The sequence below is a fragment of the Bubalus kerabau genome, chromosome 13, assembly GCF_029407905.1.
Source record: "Bubalus kerabau isolate K-KA32 ecotype Philippines breed swamp buffalo chromosome 13, PCC_UOA_SB_1v2, whole genome shotgun sequence".
In the NCBI taxonomy this organism is placed as follows: Eukaryota; Metazoa; Chordata; class Mammalia; order Artiodactyla; family Bovidae; genus Bubalus; species Bubalus kerabau.
Window position 1 is genome coordinate 71,365,621 of NC_073636.1, and position 19,075 is coordinate 71,384,695.

At 44.1% G+C, this 19,075-nt stretch overlaps 1 protein-coding gene across 2 annotated transcripts in view; it reads right to left on the reverse strand.

Annotated features, from left to right (window-relative positions):
* Positions 1-19,075, reverse strand: part of PTPRT (protein tyrosine phosphatase receptor type T) — a 1,142,536-nt gene that overhangs the window by 115,280 nt on the left and 1,008,181 nt on the right. For both annotated transcript variants that reach the window (XM_055545060.1, XM_055545059.1), the window contains exon 16: positions 10,300-10,448. In XM_055545060.1, the coding sequence (XP_055401035.1) occupies positions 10,300-10,448 (149 nt within the window). The remainder of the gene's footprint in view (positions 1-10,299; positions 10,449-19,075) is intronic.

Sequence of the window (19,075 nt, forward strand, 5' to 3'; positions counted from 1 at the left end):
AACTCTCTGGGACTCAGTTCTTCATCTTTAAGATGAGGAGGCAGGGACAGATGGTGTCTAAGATAATTCTTAGTTTTGATGGTCTATTATGTCCCCTTTTGAGTCTAATATCCTTCTCTGACAGTTTAATTCCTTAATGTATGTGAAAGAATTTGTTTACTTTCTTAAGGCATTTAAATTTCCATTTCCAAGGAATGAACAATTCCAGTCAACTCTGGGTTGCCAGGAACTTAATAAGTGTGTCCTTTAATCTGTCAGCCAAGAGGATAATTGCAAAATATTCAATAATCGCAATAAGATATTCAATAAAACTGGAGATGGCAAGCTTGTAACATTCAACTCTCCTGGATTCAGTTTAATCCTGGAGCAACCAGAAAATATAATTGTCCCTGCAGACAGAATTTTGTGTTTTTCTTTTTATTCCTTTTCACGATGTTCTGTTGAGCTTTTAGTTTCAACGTGTGACTCATGATTGCTTTTCCTTGTAAATTTCCACTCCTTCTAGTCTGACTCTCAGGTTGTTAGCTGTTCAGACAAAAGGAGAGAAAGTTCCAGAGGTGGTTTCAAAGGGACCCCTGGGTTTAGGGGCCGTCACTGCTATACACAGGCTTTAGCAGCCTTCAGGTCCAGCATCTCCAGGTAGCTCCTCTTCCTGGTGGGTCCACCTTCAGAAAGGGGACATTAGCTTTTCTCTCTCGGTGTGCCTGCAACTATACTATCAGAGTGAATCTGGCGCACAGAAAAACTAGGGCTTTGGAAGCTGATAGTCCTCCGAGTCTCAGACTTGAAGGTGCCTCAGTATTACCTAGTAGGCTTTTTAAAAAATAATAATAAAATAAATAAATATTAAAAAGAGTGATTGCTGGGAATACCCTGACCATCCAGTGATGAGAACTCAGCACTTTCATTGCTGTGGGCCCAGGTTCAATCCTTGGTTGGGGGAATTAAGACCCCACAAGCCACAAGTGATTGCTAAGCCCCATCTGCAGAGTTTTGGGTGCAGTAGGCCTGGGGAAGGGCGCAAGAAGTTGCCTCCTAGAAGTTCCCAGGTGATGCTGATACTGCTGATCTGGGGACCACACTTGGAGCAAATGTCTCAATGTCTGTCTGAAACTGAAAACTTGAGTTTCCTTCTCTATAAAATGAAAGTCCCTTGGACAGCAAGGAGATCAAACCAGTCAATCCTAAAGGAAATCAACCCTGAATATGCACTGGAAGGACTGATGCTGAAGTTCCAATATTTTGGCCACCTGATTCAAAGAGCAGAGTCATTGGAAAAACCCTGATGCTGGGAAAGATTGAGGGCAGGAGGAAAAGGGGATAACAGAGGATGAGATGGTTGGATGGTATCACTTATTCAATGGACATGAGTTTGAGCAAACTCTAGGAGATGGTGAAGGACAGGGAAGCCTGGCATGCTGCAGTCCATGGGGTGGCAAAGAGTCAGACATGACTGAGCAACTGAACAACAACTCTATAAAACGGGGATAATAACATTCCTCTTACAGAAGGTGGTATATAGGAATGATCTTGGCTATGGGCTTAGGGGTGTCACACAGACCCAGGTTTAAGTTCCAGCTTTAAAAGCCTGCTATTTAAAACTATGAAGCCTTAGGCAAGCTCCTTATTATTTAAAACCTCAGTTTCCTCACCTGTAAATGATCAGGGATAATCATAACAGTTATTTAATCTTCCCAGCACACCAATGAGACAAGATAATGCACATAAAATGCTCAACTGGAAACGAGCTCACAATTAATGCTCAATAGATAATAGCTGGTATGTTGAATATTAGTAATCTAATAATTATTATAATTTGAGGCCCCAAACTGGGAGGATTAAGTGAGCTCCTTGGCTGACACAACCAGAAATCAAAAATATCTTAGTACTCTGGAATAACAGGGTCAAATCCAACAAGAAGGCACAGCACAGATGAAATAGAAGGTCTTTACTTGGGGCCCTCAAATCCCTCCTGCATAAGCTCTGCAGGAGGCAGATCCGTGATGGGCATTTGGAGGTTAATTCAAACGTGAGCAGGGTGTCCTGAACCCAGGTGTGTAGAGAGTAAGGGTAGTAACAGTTCTCTGAACTCCCAGCTAATTTGGCCCGGCACAGACTCGGAAACCACACGCTCCACGGACATGGACTAAATGGAGACAGATGTGCCAATCAAGATTTTGAACAGATTGGAAAACAGAAATGTGTACTGAGGAAGGCTGATAGCTGATGTGGGGGCTGCTTAGCCTGAGGGAAGGACCTGCAGGGCACACAGCTGGCAGCAGTCCAATAGCTGGGGCTGGGAGCAGCAGGAAGGGAAAGACTGATTTCATTACCCTGTGTGACACCAGAGGGCAGACATGGGCCAGCGTCTGGTTGCTGGCCAATCCATACTTCTGTGCACAATCAGGAGTGAATGGATGGAAGTTACAGAGTAGATTTCAGCTTAAAAGAAGATAGAATTCAGTACCAGAAGAGCTGGAACCAGATACAGGATTGGAGCTAGAAGATCTTAGATGAAATTTCAGGTCTATCATTCATTCATACATACATATTTAGATAGGGCAGAGATGCTCATTGTTGGATCATGTGTCTCCCACAACAGGTTGTGAGCTCTCTATGTATCTATCTTGGGTGGGGACCAGCTCAGGAATGCCCGAGGATGGAATGGGACCATCTGGTCTATGAAGCTTCTTGTGGGGCAATTCTCATGGGTCCTTCCTGGACTACTAGGCAGCTACTTTTCTGCGACAGGCATTTTGGGCTCTGAAGTGCATACAGAAACCAAGCAGAGGCCCTGTCCCATCAGCCAGAAAGGCTATTAACGTTGATCTCCTTTCTTTCTTTCACCCACTTTGTGATGTTGCTGCTGCTGCTGCTGCTAAGTTGCGTCAGTCGTGTCCGACTCTGTGTGACCCCATAGACAGCAGCCCACCAGGCTCCCCCATCCCTGGGATTCTCCAGGCAAGAACACTGGAGTGGGTTGCCATTTCCTTCTCCGACTTTGTGATGGAGAGAAAGCTTAAGGTTGCAGGAAAGACAGGACGCTTTGGTTTCGAAAGTAGAACATCCGATCTGATGTCCAAACCTCACCACCTATTCGTCGTGTGACCTGAGGAAGACCTTGTTCCTCTCCTGAAAAATGGGTTTGATAAGAAACATACCAACTGGAGAGGGTTACTGTGGGGATAGATTAAGATCCGTATCTGGACACGCTCATCACAGAGCGTGGCACTTGGTGGGAATCTGACTGGCTTCATGCAGGACACTATGGTGGTAGCAGCTTCTGCCCACGTGGTAGAAAGGCTGATTGAGCATCAGGAGAGGTGCGGAACCCTCCCTCTCTCCCAGCCATTAGCAGCCTCACATGGGGAGACCAGTTGAGTGGTGACAGCTACGTTCCTAGTGCAGGAGAGGGAGCTTGGGTTCTGGAGTCAGATAACTCGATTTTGGCTTCTGATCCCATCTCCATGCTATGCATATGTGTGTTGCTGTTGTTCAGTCACTAAGTCGTGTCCTACTCCCTGCAACCCCATGAACTGCAGCATGCCAGGCTTTCTTGCCCTTTACTATCTTTCTCCAGGCCAGAATACTAGAGTGGGTAGCCTTTCCCTTCTGCAGGAGATCTTCCCAACCCAGGGATCGGACTCAGGCTTCCCGCATTGCAGGCAGATTCTTTACCATCTGAGCCACCAGGGAAGCCCAAGAATACTGGAGTGGGTAGCCTATCCCTTCTCCAGTGGAACTTCCTGACCCAGAAATTGAACCAGGGTCTCCTGAATTGCAGGTGGCTTCTTTACCAGTTAAGCCATCAGCGAAGCCCTATTATCTTTTGGAGTTTGCTCAAAACTCACATCCACTGAGTCGATGATGCCATCCAATCATCTCATCCTCTGTCGTCCCCTTCTCCTCCTGCCCTCAATCTTTCCCAGTATCAGGGTCTTTTGCAATGAGTCAGCTCTTTGAATCAGGTGGCCAAAGTACTGGAGCTTCAGCATCAGTCCTTCCAATGAATATTCAGGGTTGATTTCCTTTAGGATTGACTGGTTTGATCTCCCTGCAGTCCAGGGGACTTTCAAGAGTCTTCTCCAGCACTGGGTTTATTTACTCCAGTTCTTTGAAACTCAGTTTCTTCACTGATGAAATTGGACTAATATCTAATTTATAGGGTTCCTAGGAGGCTTAAGAGTGGGATTTATATAAAGCATACAGTCTAGCACATTGTAGCTGCCAATACAAATGATCTTCCTATTTGGGTTTTTGTTACTAGAGAACACAGAGCCAAATTGGAATTTGAAAGTTGCCAGCCTGCGTATTTAGACTAAATTTTCATATAATGGAGCTATAGTTTAAAATAACCTGGTCTTGACCCTCTTGTCCTCATTTGTGTTTTCCTGATTCTGATTATATAATTCTCATACAGCTATTTTTTGTAGGTACTTTTATGGATATTTTTCTAAATTTTTTGTAGAACTAAGTGGATAAAACCTAACTGATGTTAGGAGAGACGGATCCTTATTATGATGCTGCAAATAATGCCTGTGTGATTTGGGGTATGGAGTCTGTGAACCTCAGTTTCTTCATCTGTCGAATGGGGGTAAGAATAAACTTGCTAGTTCTCTTATGGTGCAGGAATAAGGATATACAGCTCCAGGGTTTTACAAAAGAACTTTTGTAAACTATGAAGAATTTAAAAGTAGAAACACCTGTTATTTTTGCGATGATGCCCCATTTTATTCATTTTTGTAATTATACCCCTCCCCAAACTATGCTTGGGACTCAGCAGGGGACAGGCATATACTAAGCAATGAGAAAATGGCCACTGAATATCTCTTTCAAACCCTCAACCATGCTTGCTTCTTTACTGAACAGATAGCTTGATGGCCCAGCATGGGATGCTCCTAAGAGATAAACTGCCTTCACCCACCAGACATGAAACCATTCAATAGAATAGAAGCAAAAAATGAAGATGGAGTTTACTAACAGTACCCAATGGGCAAGTGAGTCTGTCAAATGCTATTACAGGAAGGATAGATGGCTAAGCCTTGTATCACAGAATTCAACAGTGATTTGTTTTGAAGCATTTTGATCTGGATTGAAAATAAACAAGCAGAGGGTGAGACTATAAACAAAAGACATAAGGAAGATTTAAACAGGAATATAAAAAAGAAAGCACCAGGAGAAAGACCCAGAAAATGATCCCAGTGAGCCAAAGATCTCAGAAAAATAACAAGCAGGTAAACAGGGCAATAAGATCAAAATCAGATTACTTAATAAAAGCCAGCAATCCTTTAAACAGAAGATGATGCACACTGTTGACAAGCACTCCTTTTTCAAGAATGCCAAAGCTCTCCAGAGCAATAGCCCACCCCTGACAGCCAGCCATCACCCCTGTATCCTGGAGGTCACTAGCCCTCTACAAAACTGGGAGGCTTGATGGAATGGATGCTGTAGAATTCAGCAGTCACTTGGAATTGAAAATCCAGGAAAACAAACTCACACAGTTGGGTGCCAGGTTGAATTTGGTCAGGGACCACCTGTTCCATAATGAAATAATTGCTCAGGGCAGGTTTTTCTGTAATCTTTTTCAATGTGACACCTATTCTCTGCTCAATGCTTCCTCAACATTTGTGAATAATCTCAGGGCCTCCTAAAGACACTGATGCAGAAGCCAGTCACTTTCCTAATGTCACAAAAATAGATTCAATTTTACATACATCAGAGTGATTTCAGGAGCAATTTCCACATCTCCAATGTAAGCATTACTTACATTTTTCCCCCTTCAAATCACATCCAAGTGGGTCCACAGAGCATTTTAAAAGGTACCTGATGCATTTCAGGGCATTCAAAAGAATCCCCAGAACATGTTTGTGGTTCTAGCCTGAGGATACCAGATGAATAGACAGAATCCTAATTACTCATTGATTCAAACAAAAGCAAAATGTCTTAATGATTGAGTATAATGTTGATTGAATTTCTTTTTAAAAACAATATTAAAATAAACGTACATAAAATATGTATATATACACATATGTCTGTGTATGTATGCATGTTATGCCTGTGTGTATATAAATATAAAACACACACATATCAATCTTGGAAAGATTGTGTCTGGACTTTAAAACATCTAATTAGATTTTATTGGATCTGCTGTTTCTTCCTCACTGGCTGGCCAATCTATCCCGGTCTTGGGTGCTTTCATCTTAAACAGTCTAAGTTTTAGCCCATGGGGGAAATGGAGGTGGTATTTTCCCCTTGAAATCCAAGAAATTGGTGTTCCCCAGGTTTTGACTTGAGGTCAAATACCTATAAATTGGGTGTCATGATGTTTGTCGTGTGTCTCTGACCACATCTCTTTGGTCTTCAGAGTCCTCCCACGACATTTTTACAAATGGAATAAGTGTGCACAAGAGCTTGGCCTGGACAGGAAAGATTTTGGTGAATAGGTACCACTTGGCCAGCACGTGCCAACAGCTAGACCTGCTAGTAAACTGCCTTGCCCAGAACAAAAGCAGGAGAGTCAGTGACAAGTTAACACAGTCAGAGGCAGGGGGTGGGGTTGGGGGGCGCTCAGTGTGCACCTATAAGGAGAAACCAAGCCCAGTTCCCTGACATCCCCTTTTCTGCCTCCTGCCCTCTGCTGGAATGTACAAATCCCAGAAATTCACCCGTGTGGAGAATGGATTAAGAACTGACTCTGTGGGGAGACAGGGGTTCAATCCCTGATCAGGCAAGATCCTACATGCCAAGGAGCAACTAAGCCCAGGCACCACAATTTTTGAGCTTGAGCTCCAGGGCCCGGGAGCCGCAACTTCTGAGCCCACGTGGCCCAGAGCCTGTGCTCCCCATTGAGAGAAGCCACGGCAAAGAGAAGCCCGCATGCTGCTACCCGAGAGTGGACCCTGCTTGCTGCAACTAGAGAGAAGTCCTCGAAGCAACAAAGACTCAGCACAAGCAAAAGTAAACAGATTACTTTTTTAAAAAAAGAACTGACTTTGTGGTTAGGCAGACTGTAAACTTGCTCTGCTGAGAAAAACAAGCTAAATATTTGCTCATGAAATAATAAGTATGTACTGTTAAGACTCTGCCCAATTCTCAACCTTAACAAGTGCTCAAACTCAGCATCACCAAGAGTGGGCAAAGTGATAGCTTTGTGATAGTTTATCAGAGTGACAGTTTCTATTCACATGATGCAAAGGGAAGTATGTACACAACGTCACCTGTGCAGCATTTTTGCCAAAATGTTTAACCTGAATATGATCATGACGAAAAATTTCAAACGAATCTCGACTCAGGAGTATTGGACAGCTGGCCTGGATTTTTAAAAGATGTCAGTATCCTGAAAGGAAAACTAAAGGTGGGAGAATATTGTAGATAAAAAGGTGATGGAAAATGTGGAGGTCAAATATAAAGTGAGCACCTTGACTGAATCCTGGATCCAAAAGATGGTAACAAATAAAAGACAGAATACTTTAGGGCCATGGGGGAAATTCAGCTATGGACTGGTCTATCAGAGACTGAAACAAGGTCACATTTCTAGAGTAAGGTAATTTAACTGCAATTATGCTGAAGAGCTGTCCTCATTCTCAGGAAACGTGCTGAATTTTCTGGAGGTGGGAGTTTCACGATATCCAAAACTTACATCTAGATGGTTCAGAAAATTGTGTAGTGTGTGTGTATATCTTGTGTGTGTGTATGAGAGAGAGAGAAAGAGAGGGAGAGTGAGTGCAAATGTTGCAAATTGTGAGCAATTGGAGAGCCTAGGTAAAAGGGTATTCATTTTAATATTTTTTCAATCGTTACATGTTTAAAGCAAAATCTCTTTCCCAAGGCAGCATGTCAGTATTGAAAACCTCTGCTGCCTCTTTCAAAGTTCAGTGCTTCTAACCAAGGTGCCTGTAAGAAACCCCCAAGTGGCTTTTATAAAACCTATATCCCTGAGTCCCACTCCCGGTGCCCCAGGAGGTTCTGATTCAGCGAGTAAGGTGTGGGGCCTAGACACGCGGTTTTGTAAACTTCCTCAGCTAGGTGCTGTGCTGCATGTGAGATTAGGAATCAGGGGTCTGCAGTAGCCTCGGACCCTGGATCCACCAGGAAACAGCTGTGTACCAGTGGGCAGGTCAGCCAAACACTGAACTCCGGATGCATCTTCTATAAAATGGGAACAAGCATAGAAAGCATCTCACGGGCTGTGGTGTGGACAAAGGTGGTCCATAAATACTCATTTCCTTTTTGTCTTCATCCTCTCATAGATCCCTGTCATCCCAGATTGATCTTATCCATGTGTTTTGGTTTTTGCCTTTTCAAATTGTTCATGGGTTTCAGGAATTCCAAAAAAATATCTGCTTCATCGACTATGCTAAAATCTCTGACTGTGTGGATCACAACAAACTGTGGAAAATTCTTAAAGAGATGGGAATACCAGACCACCTTACCTACCTTCTGAGAAACCTGTACGCAGGTCAAGAAACAACAGTTAGAACTGGACATGGAACAATGGACTGGTTCCAAATTGGGAAAGGAGTACGCCAAGGCTGTATATTGTCACCGTGCTTATATCACTTATATGCAGAGTATATCATGAGAAATGCCAGGCTTGATGAAGCACAAGCTGGAATCAAGATTTCAGGGAGAGATATCAACAACCTCAGATATGCAGAATATAACACTCTAATGACAGAAAGCAAAGAGGAACTAAAGAACCACTGGATGAGGGGGAAGAGGGGAGTGAAAATGTTGGCTTAAAACTCAACATTCAAAAAATGATGATCATGGCATCTGGTCCCATCACTTCATGGCAAATAGATGGGGAAACAATGGAAACATTGTTTTCTTATTTTCTTGGGCTCCAAAATAATTGCAGATGGGGATTGTAGCCATGAAATTAAAAGACGCTTGCTCCTTCGAAGAAAAGCTATGACCAATCTAGACAGCATATTAAAAAGCAGAGACATTACTTTGCCGACAAAGGTCTGTCTAGTCATAGCTATGGTTTTTCCACTAGTCATGTATGAATGTGAAAGTTGAACCATAAAGAAAGCTGAGCGCTGAAGAACTGATGCTTTCGATCTGTGGTGTTGGAGAAGATTCTTGAGAGTCCCTTGTACTGCAAGGAGATCCAACCAGCCAATCCTAAAGGAAGTCAACCCTGAATATTCACTGTAAGGACTGATGCTAAAGCCGCAGCTTCAATACTTTGGCCACTGGTGCAAAGAGCAGACTCATTGGAAAAGACCCTGATGCTGTGAAAGATTGAGGGAAGAAGGAGAAGGGGATGACAGAGGATGAGATGGTTGGATGGCATCATCGACTCAATGACATGAGTTTGAGCAAACTGTGGGAGACAGTGAAGGACAGGGAAGCCTAGCATGCTGCAGTCCATGGAATCACAAATAGTCAGACACGACTTACTGACTGAACAATGAAAAATAACAACAATAAAGTGATTTTTACAAAATATGATTTCTTCCCTTTGCCAATGGCACAGTGTGGAGAGAACATGTGTCTCTGTTCATATTCCTTTAGATTTCCTGCTTTCCCCAATTTGGAGCAGAGGCTGGGGAATCCAGCATTTCTATGAAAACTAGAAAAAGAACCGGCTTTCAGAAACTTAAGAGCAAAAGCCAGCTCTCTTGAGTCTGATTGCCAAGATACCTTTGGGTTACTAGTCCTGAGGTTCTCCTTTGGACAGGGGTCAACCCTGAAACCGTGGCCACTTCTATTAGCTTGAGATCCTGTGTTAACTCTGCATAAGAACACCATTGCTTTTGACTTAATGCCACTTGGGAACTGGGCAAGGCTGGGAAGGCACGGCTTCCAGGACAGAATGAGTTACTCGTCAAGCACAGGGCTTTGGAGAAAGCACGTCTCTGAGCCTCAGTTTCCTAAGCTGAGAAATGGAGACAGTCGTAACCCATAAGTCATTTACCTTTCATGGTCTATGTGAAACACTGCTTCGACAGCTCTATGATGCTCAATTCAGTGTGGCATATTTTTCTCCTTAAATGTGTAATCATGCCCTCCTTCTTGTTTCTTAGTTTTAACCTGCTTTCTGTGCACAGGCAGCAGTTAAGATGACTTGCCGTTATTTGCATCTGCTTTGGGATGGATTCTGAAATTTTCCTTTTCACCCAGGATGGGTGGCCCCAGTCTTTTCCAGGGAACACTTTCATCCTGATTGTCCCAGGGAAGCATGCGGCCTCCATGTCCTACAGCACCTGACACTGGGAGGGGTCAATAGCAGAGGTACCAGGGTCAAGCCGGACCACAGATATCCCCTTCCCCTTGGTTGGCTCAACTTACCAAATCCATTCACATCCTGTGAGCTAGAGGAGAAGCCTTCATCATTGCGGCTGGAGCTGAGCTTGGCAGTGGGTTTGTCGGCCGAGGCCACGGGCCCCATTTCCCTCTGCGCTCCACTCTGGGTCTCCTTCTGCTTCTTGGCCAGCTTCCTTTGGGACATGTGCAAAGGGAAAAATCACAGTCAGATGTGACAGTTGCTTCAAAGGGCTGGAAGATCAGACTGCTCTTTTCCCACCCATCCTCAACCCCCAAACCCTGGTGCATTGCCCAGAAACAGGGTCAAGGAAGGTCCTCCAAGGTCAAGGTGGGATAAGCCTAAGTCATCCTGAAACTTTTCATGGCTTCAGTTTCAGAAATATGACATTCATTCTGCCTCACCCCCAACAAATGGTGTGTTCTTTACTGAGCTTAAAATGGGAAATAATGAGATGTCCATAACACTTCTCTACCTTTAAAAGGAAGACACGGTCATGTAGAATTTGTCCTGTGGGGCTCTGAAGGATATTCATAATGAAGTCTGGCCATTCTCTGTGACTGAGCTCATGAAACAACCCACAAAACAATGGTGGATTGAAGTAGGGGCTGGTGGGGGCAGGGGGTAAGAGTGGACGTTAGTCAGCCCTATAGCTCAAAAGGATAAAAGTTAAAGCAGAACTAGATGTACAGTTACCCCTATAGCAACCCTCAGAGCCAGATGGGCATTTACAATAATGATGACGATGACGATGATGACGATGATGACGATGACCTGGAGCAGCCATGCTCAGACTCGTGTACATCAGAATGACTCAGCTGAAAAAGCCCACGGATCCTAGAGTCATACAAGCAGCACAAGGACTAAATGTCTGTATGGCAAGTTCCCCGGGTGATTCTAACACCAACCACTGGGATTAAAACCATCAGCTCTGGCATCAGACAGACCTGGGTTCATATCTTCCCTTCACGCGGCCTGCAGCTGCACGAGGCAGGGCAATTTCCTTAACCTCGTTAAGTTCTGAAGGTCACAGGGCAACATGAGAGGAATTACATGAGGACTAAGTGAGATAATGTGTATGGAGCACGGTGCCTGGCGCACAGCGAATGCTGAACATGCGGCAGCTGCTCTTCTGGCTTTTGTATCATCACCACTGATTCAACTGCCTTCCGCTGTGGGAGTCCTCTCTCTAGCAGTCCTGCTGTGGAATCCCACCCCCCACCCACCCTGGATTATATCAAGTGATGGAGACTTTGCCACCTCACTAGGAGACTGAGAGTTAAAAGCTCTTGCGTGGATTTGAAATCTACTCCCCTTATATATCAACTATTGGGTCTTAGATTTATTGTCAGAGATATAAAACTATGACTAACCTGCACATGGCAGTTCTTCAAATATTTGTAAATAAAAAAACACCTCGTCCCTCTGAGTTTACCCAATATGCACCCATCTAAATATAGTTTTGTTCCTATGATATGCAAACCTATGGGTTGCACGTGAAATATCTGGAGGGTAAATTCTTTCAGGTCTCTTGCTCCATTTTTCACAGGGCTTGACTTCATATTCAATCCTGGTCACTCTTACTTTAACACAGAAAGAACAGATGTTCCAGAGAGGTCAAATTCAGCACTGCATAGAAAATTTCCAAAGTTGAGCCCATCTGACAATGAAATAGGCAGTTTCAAGAGGTAATGAACCCCTGTCAGAGGAGGTATTAAATGCAATGATAAACCTAGGCTTCCCAGGTGGCACAGTGGTAAAGAATCTGTCTGCCAATGCAGGAGATGCAAGACATGCGGGTTCGAGCCCTGGGTCAGGAAGATCCCCTGGAGCAGGAAATGGCAAGCAGTTCCAGTGTTTTTGCCTGGAAAATTCTAGGACAGAGGATCCTGGCAGGCTATAGTTCATGGGGTCACAGAGAGTCAGATATGACTGATATCTGTGTGTGCATACACGCACACATACACACACAGGAATATTTTAGAGACTTTTGTATACATGCTTGCAGGCTAAGCCACTTCAGTCATGTCTGACTCTTTGCAACTCTATGGAACCCGAGGTATAATACAGTGACAGGAGAGCTGTTTATCATCTGTGGGTCCAGAGGCACAAGAAGAGGAAGCAGCCACCAGGACCCAAAAGGTGTTGTGAAGAGGAGGCCGCCTGTATAGAAGCAGTGATCTTCTCCCAAAGGATCCAGCCAGTGGTGGATGACCTCACAGGAAGGGACCCACAGGCACAGATCCCCTGACTATATCCTCCCCTCCCACTATGATCTGTTAGAGGGGTTCATGCCAAAGGCATGGCATCCATTTAGAGCCTGCTCTACAGACAGAGAACATAAAAGAGAAGCATCTAGAGAGGATCTGGACTTGGGAAGAGAAGAGCTTTCACTTCTCTCATTCTGGCCACAATTTGAAGACAAACGCAGCCTAAAATGGAATTATTCATTTTTTAAAAATTGGCCTGGGGCAAGGAAGGGAGCTCAGGAATAGAAGTGCATCTTTCGGTTAAAATGCTCTGGCCACAGGCACGCTGCTCCACTAGTGAGACTATTCCAGGCAGACAGCAAAACCATAAGAAATGAAGCATTCGGTTACCTGGGCCTTTCCTCACCATTGGCAGGCAATCAGCCAGCAGGCAGGGGTATGTGAATGAACGATAAACGAGTAATTCGGCTTCTGATGACATTTCACAGTTTCATTCTTCATTTATTATCAAAAAGGACATAAAACATAAAAAGGACAGAAACAGACATAGACTGCCCAGTGGAAAGGGGGGTGGGGGACAGATGGACTGGGGATTTGGGATTAGCAGATGCCAACTATTACATATGGAATGGATAAACAACAAAGTCCTACTGTATAGCATAAGGAACTATATGCAATATCCTATGATAAAACATAATGGGAAAGAATATAAAAAAGAATGTGTAAAAAAAAAAAAGGAGTGTGTTTAAAAATGTATATGTGACCTTCTTAATCATAAATTTGAAAAGATATACAGCAGACCCTCTGCCTCCATCTGAGTTCTGTTCATACTGCCCCAGCAGGAAATAAAAGGAAATCTGATAAGAGAGTTCACTTTCAAGCTATAAATGAGTATGTATTGGGGTTTTGATATTTCCTTAGGGCAGAACTCCCAACCAACCTCATTCTATTCAGGGTAAAATAATATGGAGAGAGTTGTCTTAGGCACAAATCATTGGTTTCCAAAGGCATAATAATAATAAAAAGACCTTGGCTGCCTCTATGAAAAGTGCCATTTTATAGTAATGTTTGGGTAGCTCTGAACATCTGAGTAAAAAAAATTTTTTAAATGGAGCCTCTCCAAAGCGTATGAAATGAGTTGCCAGTCCAGGTTCGATGCACGATACTTGATGCTTGGGGCTGGTGCACTGGGACGACCCAGAGGGATGGAATGGGGAGGGAGGAGGGAGGAGGGTTCAGGATGGGGAACACATGTATACCTGTGGTGGATTCATTTTGATATTTGGCAAAACTAATACAGTTATGTAAAGTTTAAAAATAATATAAAATTAAAAAAAAAAGAGATTAAAGTTCAAAAAAAAAAAAAATTGGACAACTAAGGTTTTTCACATTCTTAGTTTTTAGCCCATGGTTGACACGATGTTTTCATGGTAATGATAATGCTACCTAAAATTTAAAAATATGTAGACAGGTATTGCAGCTACAAAATGGAAATGAAAGGTATGTAGAAGGAATAAAACATAAAACCATACTTTGGGGATCTTATTCATAATTTAAGTATTAAAAACCATCCTAGTAATTTAGGGGAACTCCCCTGGTAGTGCAGTGGGTGAGATCCCATGCTCCCAATGCAGGGGGCCCAGGTTCGATTCCTGGTCAGAGAACTAGATCCTACATGCTGCAAGTGTGCAAGCCGCAACTAAAGATCCTGAAAGCTGCAACGAAGATCGAAGATCCTGTGTGCCGCAACTGAGACCCAGCACAGCCAGATAAATAAATAATGTAAAAAAAGTAATTTAGGGGAGATCATATTCACTCCTATGGTCACAGAACTTAGCTGATCCCCCTCCCTCTTCTTCCTAAAGAGAGGGGAGCATCCAAACTCGTGAGTGGGGCATATCAGACCCTCAAGTGTATGGCTCCAGGCTTCAACTTGACCTCATCTTCCACACACATCTCCTTTTAGGGAACACTAGCTCCCGCACTCCCCTCTCCTGAGCATTCCTCAATACTCCTTACTCCTCAGTGTGCCCCTGTTCTTCTCCCTGGACCACCTCCTTTATCCTTCAAGACTCAGTGGCATTCAGGTGTCACATCTTCTCTTGCTCCCCCAAAAGATATACGGTTCTCTCTTCTGGGTGGACGCTTCCACTGAACACATTTATTTAGCACCTACATGTGCCAGTCTCTGCTCGATGGAAGATGACGGTGTCAAACACCAACATGACCTTCACCTTCCTAGGACACAGAGACTAATGACAGAGACAGGCACTAGACAGGGAAATATAGAAATTGATATAAAATCACAAACATGATGAAAGCCAAGAAGGAACAATACATACGGCGAGAGGAGAGCAGCAAATATCTGGTTTGAACCCTGTTAGGGGATCGCCGAGGGCCTCGTTGCCATGTGAACTAAGCACTGGACTAACCCAACTGCAGTGATTCAACTCTTACCCAGGAAGGAAAGCACCTCTTGGGTGAACCTCTTCCAACCTCCTGGACCTACTCCAACCTCTTGCTGAGTGTCTGGCATGTAGCCGGTGCTCAATAAATTTGCTGTGCAAATTTATGTTTTAAAATCTACAATCTGAAGTGCAGAAAAGACTGTCATTCTCCTCTGACTACAAATTATAACCACTTAAAAACAGATACATGCAAGGAAAGAGGAAGAAAAAGCTGCATGAAATTAGTTGGGGACCTGAAACATTTCTATTTAATGAATAGTTTTATCTAACAACTTAGCATTTCCTTCCTAGGATGTCTGAAGAAATGATGGAATGTACACAGAAGGCAGAGACTTCTTTTTCTCCCTCAGAGCCCACATAATGGCCATAGTTATAGAATGCTTAAAAAAAAAAATACCTACTATGACAGCCACATGGAACACGGCATGGGTCGCATAACTCACGCAGTCCTCAGATCCCGTAAGACTCTAGTACTTGTAACTTTGTGAACTTGGAATTTTTTTCTCTAGTTGTTCTGAGATTCCTTCCAATTGGGTCACACAATTTCACCAGCAGGGGGTACTGAGAGCTGTTAGAAAGCAGGCGTTGCACAAGCCTATCTGTTTCTCTGCTGGGTCCTTGGAGAGTTGAAGAACGTTTCAAGGCATAGCAATCCAAGTTTCCTGCTTCTGACAGGTTGGGACAGTGTGATAAGACAGATCACTGCGAGGTCTCCCTGACCTTTGCTTGTTAGCTGAGTGAGGGCTGGTGGCTGGGGATGTGTCCATGAGGGACTATGAGTTCTGTGAACCCTGAGTACCAGTCTTTGTAAGGGAGGGTGGCGGGTGGAATGGCTCAAGGGAGAGAACTGTAGGCTGTGAAAGGTTCCAGAATCGTGCTATGACAGGAGGAAGAAGAGTGTCTGAAACACACGGGGATGTTTCTCATGGAAAGGAAATATTCTGGAATGCTCTTTTCACACCTGTGGTACCTGGTTCTATGTGGCCCCAGGGGGCAGAATTAGAAACACCATGTTGGCTGGACACAAGGAAGAAATTTCTAGTAAAGTAGAACTGCTTTGATTTCCCTGGTGGATAAGAATCTGCCTGCCAATGCAGGGGACATGGGTTTGATCTCTGGTACTGGAAGACGCCACATGCCACGGAGCAACTAAGCCTGCTGTACCACAACTACCGAGCCTGCACTCGAGGGCCCGTCAGCTACAACGACCGAGCCCGCGTGCTGCAGCTACCAAAGCCAGTGCACCCAGAGCCTGAGTTCCCGCAGCAAGAGAAGCCCACAGCGAGAAGCCCAGGCGTTGCACCGAAGAGCAGCCCCCGCTCGCCACAACTAGAGAAAGTCCTTGCAGGGCAGCAAAGACCCAGCGCAGGCAAAACAAATAAAAAAATAAAGTAGAACTGCTTGGGTCTCCTTTAGAAGAGCCTAATGCCTGCATTGACTTTCCCACGTTTTCTTCTTCAGCTACTTTCTCTTCACCTTTTAGGGACCAACTCAAAGGCCCACTGCTCTTAGAAATCATCTCCTCCTCAAAGGTAGTAGCTTATTTCTCCCTGCATATTAATTTGTTGAAAAAAATACTGAATGAGCACCTGTTTTGTACCAGTGGCTGTTAACATAGGATACCATGATGTGAAAAGCCAGACAAGACTCATGCTCTGTGTAAGCTTTTGGAAGTAATGAGTGCCCCTTTATTGGAGGAATTCAAGTAGAGACTGAGAAACTATCTGGAAAAGAGGTGATAAGTGATTCCAGCATCTGGATCCCGCAAAATCCTGTGTGTGTGAATGGAGAACAGGAGACCCCCGCCAAGTGAGAGAGGGTGCTGGGATTCCACAGGGCTCTTCCCTGGATGTGAAGAGCCATGCCCACTCTCCAGGGGAGACACTGACCAGGCTCTCTTTCCCTTCCCATAGGGCTTTCCTTGACCTACCCTCTACTGGCATCTCTGGACAGACTTTAAACACAAAGACTGGAACCCTGGAACCAGAGAGATGTCCATCCACAGGAGGCAGACAGAGAAAACTCTGCTGAAACTCTACTCCTATTAAAAGCCGGTGTTGTACTCTGTGAAGCCTGGATGTTTCTGTGCTGACATGATTGAATATCTAATTAAATTTACACATCAGAACTGGAAGGGAACTACATCATTCTCTCATTTTATAAAAGAAACTGAGGCCCAGACAGAGGGGGTGCTTAGCCAAGGCATGTGGCATGTTGGCAGAAGTCACAGGGCCCTATCCTGCTTTCTGCCTGCCAGCTCAGGACACCTGTTTTAACTTTCCTCCACTTCTCCTTTTGGGACAAAATCAGAAGTGCAAATTCCATCCATGGTAACAATTCCAGTCCTCGTTGAATACAGCAAAACCTCATTAATCCAAATCCCAGTAACTCAGAGTGACTATAACTGAGGCAGAAGCTGGGTTACCCCGCAGCAGAGCTGACAGTGTAAACGAGGATATGGAAAACTGCAGGATTAAAAGGCGAACACACCACCTCCTCTTCTCTCAGAAGGCAGGATGGCACAGCAGTTAACATCAGCTTTGGTGCCAGACAGCCTGGCATCAAAACCGGGCTCCATCTCAGGCTTGCTGCGTGAGCTCTTGCAAGTTACTCAATCCTTTGCATGTCGGTCTCCTCCTGCCTGCAGAACTGCAGGTATAGCGTCAGCGCACCCCAGGAAGGGAGGGTGTTTGTGAAGATTTAAATGGTGTGTAGTAGTTACCAAAGCATTTCCCCCAATGCACGGTACACAGTAAGCACTCAATAAATGCTCTCTGGTAACCTTTTAAATACAGCACACAGCCATGTTGATTTAAATAGGCTCATTATTTATTAAATACAAATCCTCTAAAATAGATACCCTGAAGAATGGCTTTTCTCTAAAAACATTCTTTGATGTATTCTGGAGCCATGCTTCTCAGCCTCGGCTGCACAGATCATTTGGGGAGCTTTAAAATTACTGATGAGATCCTAATTTAATTGGTCTGGGGTGCAGCCTGGGCATCTGGGTTTCTAGAAGCTCCCTAGGTGGATGTAATGTGCCACCAAGCTTAAGCACCACCAATGTGGAACAGTGGTTCTCCAAGTAGTCTCCGAACCAGCATCATCAGCTCAACCTGGGAACATACTAGAAATACAATTTCTCTGGCCTCATCCCTGACCAACTGAATCAGAAATTCTAGATGAGTAATATGCACTCCAAGCAATCCTAATGCATAATGAGGTTTGATATCCCCGTTTTTGAGAACAAGGTCTTCAGCAGATTGGAATTAATGAAGAGTCCCTCCCTATAGAAGGAGCATGGCCAGGAGTTACAACAGCTGGGTGCCATTTCCAGGTCTCCAGGTCTCTCAGTGAGTTACCAAGGATACACCGCTTCCGCTTTCTGGCACTGGTGTCACTACGCGGGGCGGGGCGGGGGGGACTGGCATCTAACAACCACTGCAAGAACTGATGCTTTTAAAATGACAGTTTCCAGTTAAATTGTGTTCCCCTAAAACAAGCGTCCCCAGTCTCCTAGATCTAATGCCTGGTGATCTGAGGTGGAGCTGATGTAATAGTAAGAGAAATAAAGTACACAATAAATGCCATGCCCTTGAATCATCCCCCAAACCATTCCCTCTACCTGAATCCCTGGAAAAACTGTCTTCCATGAAACCATTCCCTGGTGCAAAAAATATTGGGAACTGCTGCCCTAAAAGATATACTGAAGCCCCCCCATGCCAGAGGTTAGGACTTTCATATTCTGTGACTGTGACCTTATTTGGAAATAGGGTCTTTTTTTTTTTATCATCTCAAAAATTTTACTGCATCTTTATAGAATTAGATGTTTTACAACTTTAGAAATATTTTACTAATACAACAGGAAAAAAGTCAATTTAGTACCATTTGTTTTGTTCATTCATATCCATTCTCAGCAACCTCAAGTTAAAATAATGAAGTATTTCCTTAATGAGATGATGGTTTCTAAAACTTCTCCCCAAATCCTACGAAAATATCTATAATACAAGAAAAATGAGAATGCTTACAATTGATCTTAAGTTTTCTACAAGAAAAATTGGTGGCCAATGCAGGCTTGGAAATAGTCTCCTTACAGATGTAAACCAGTTAAGGTGGCTCTAACA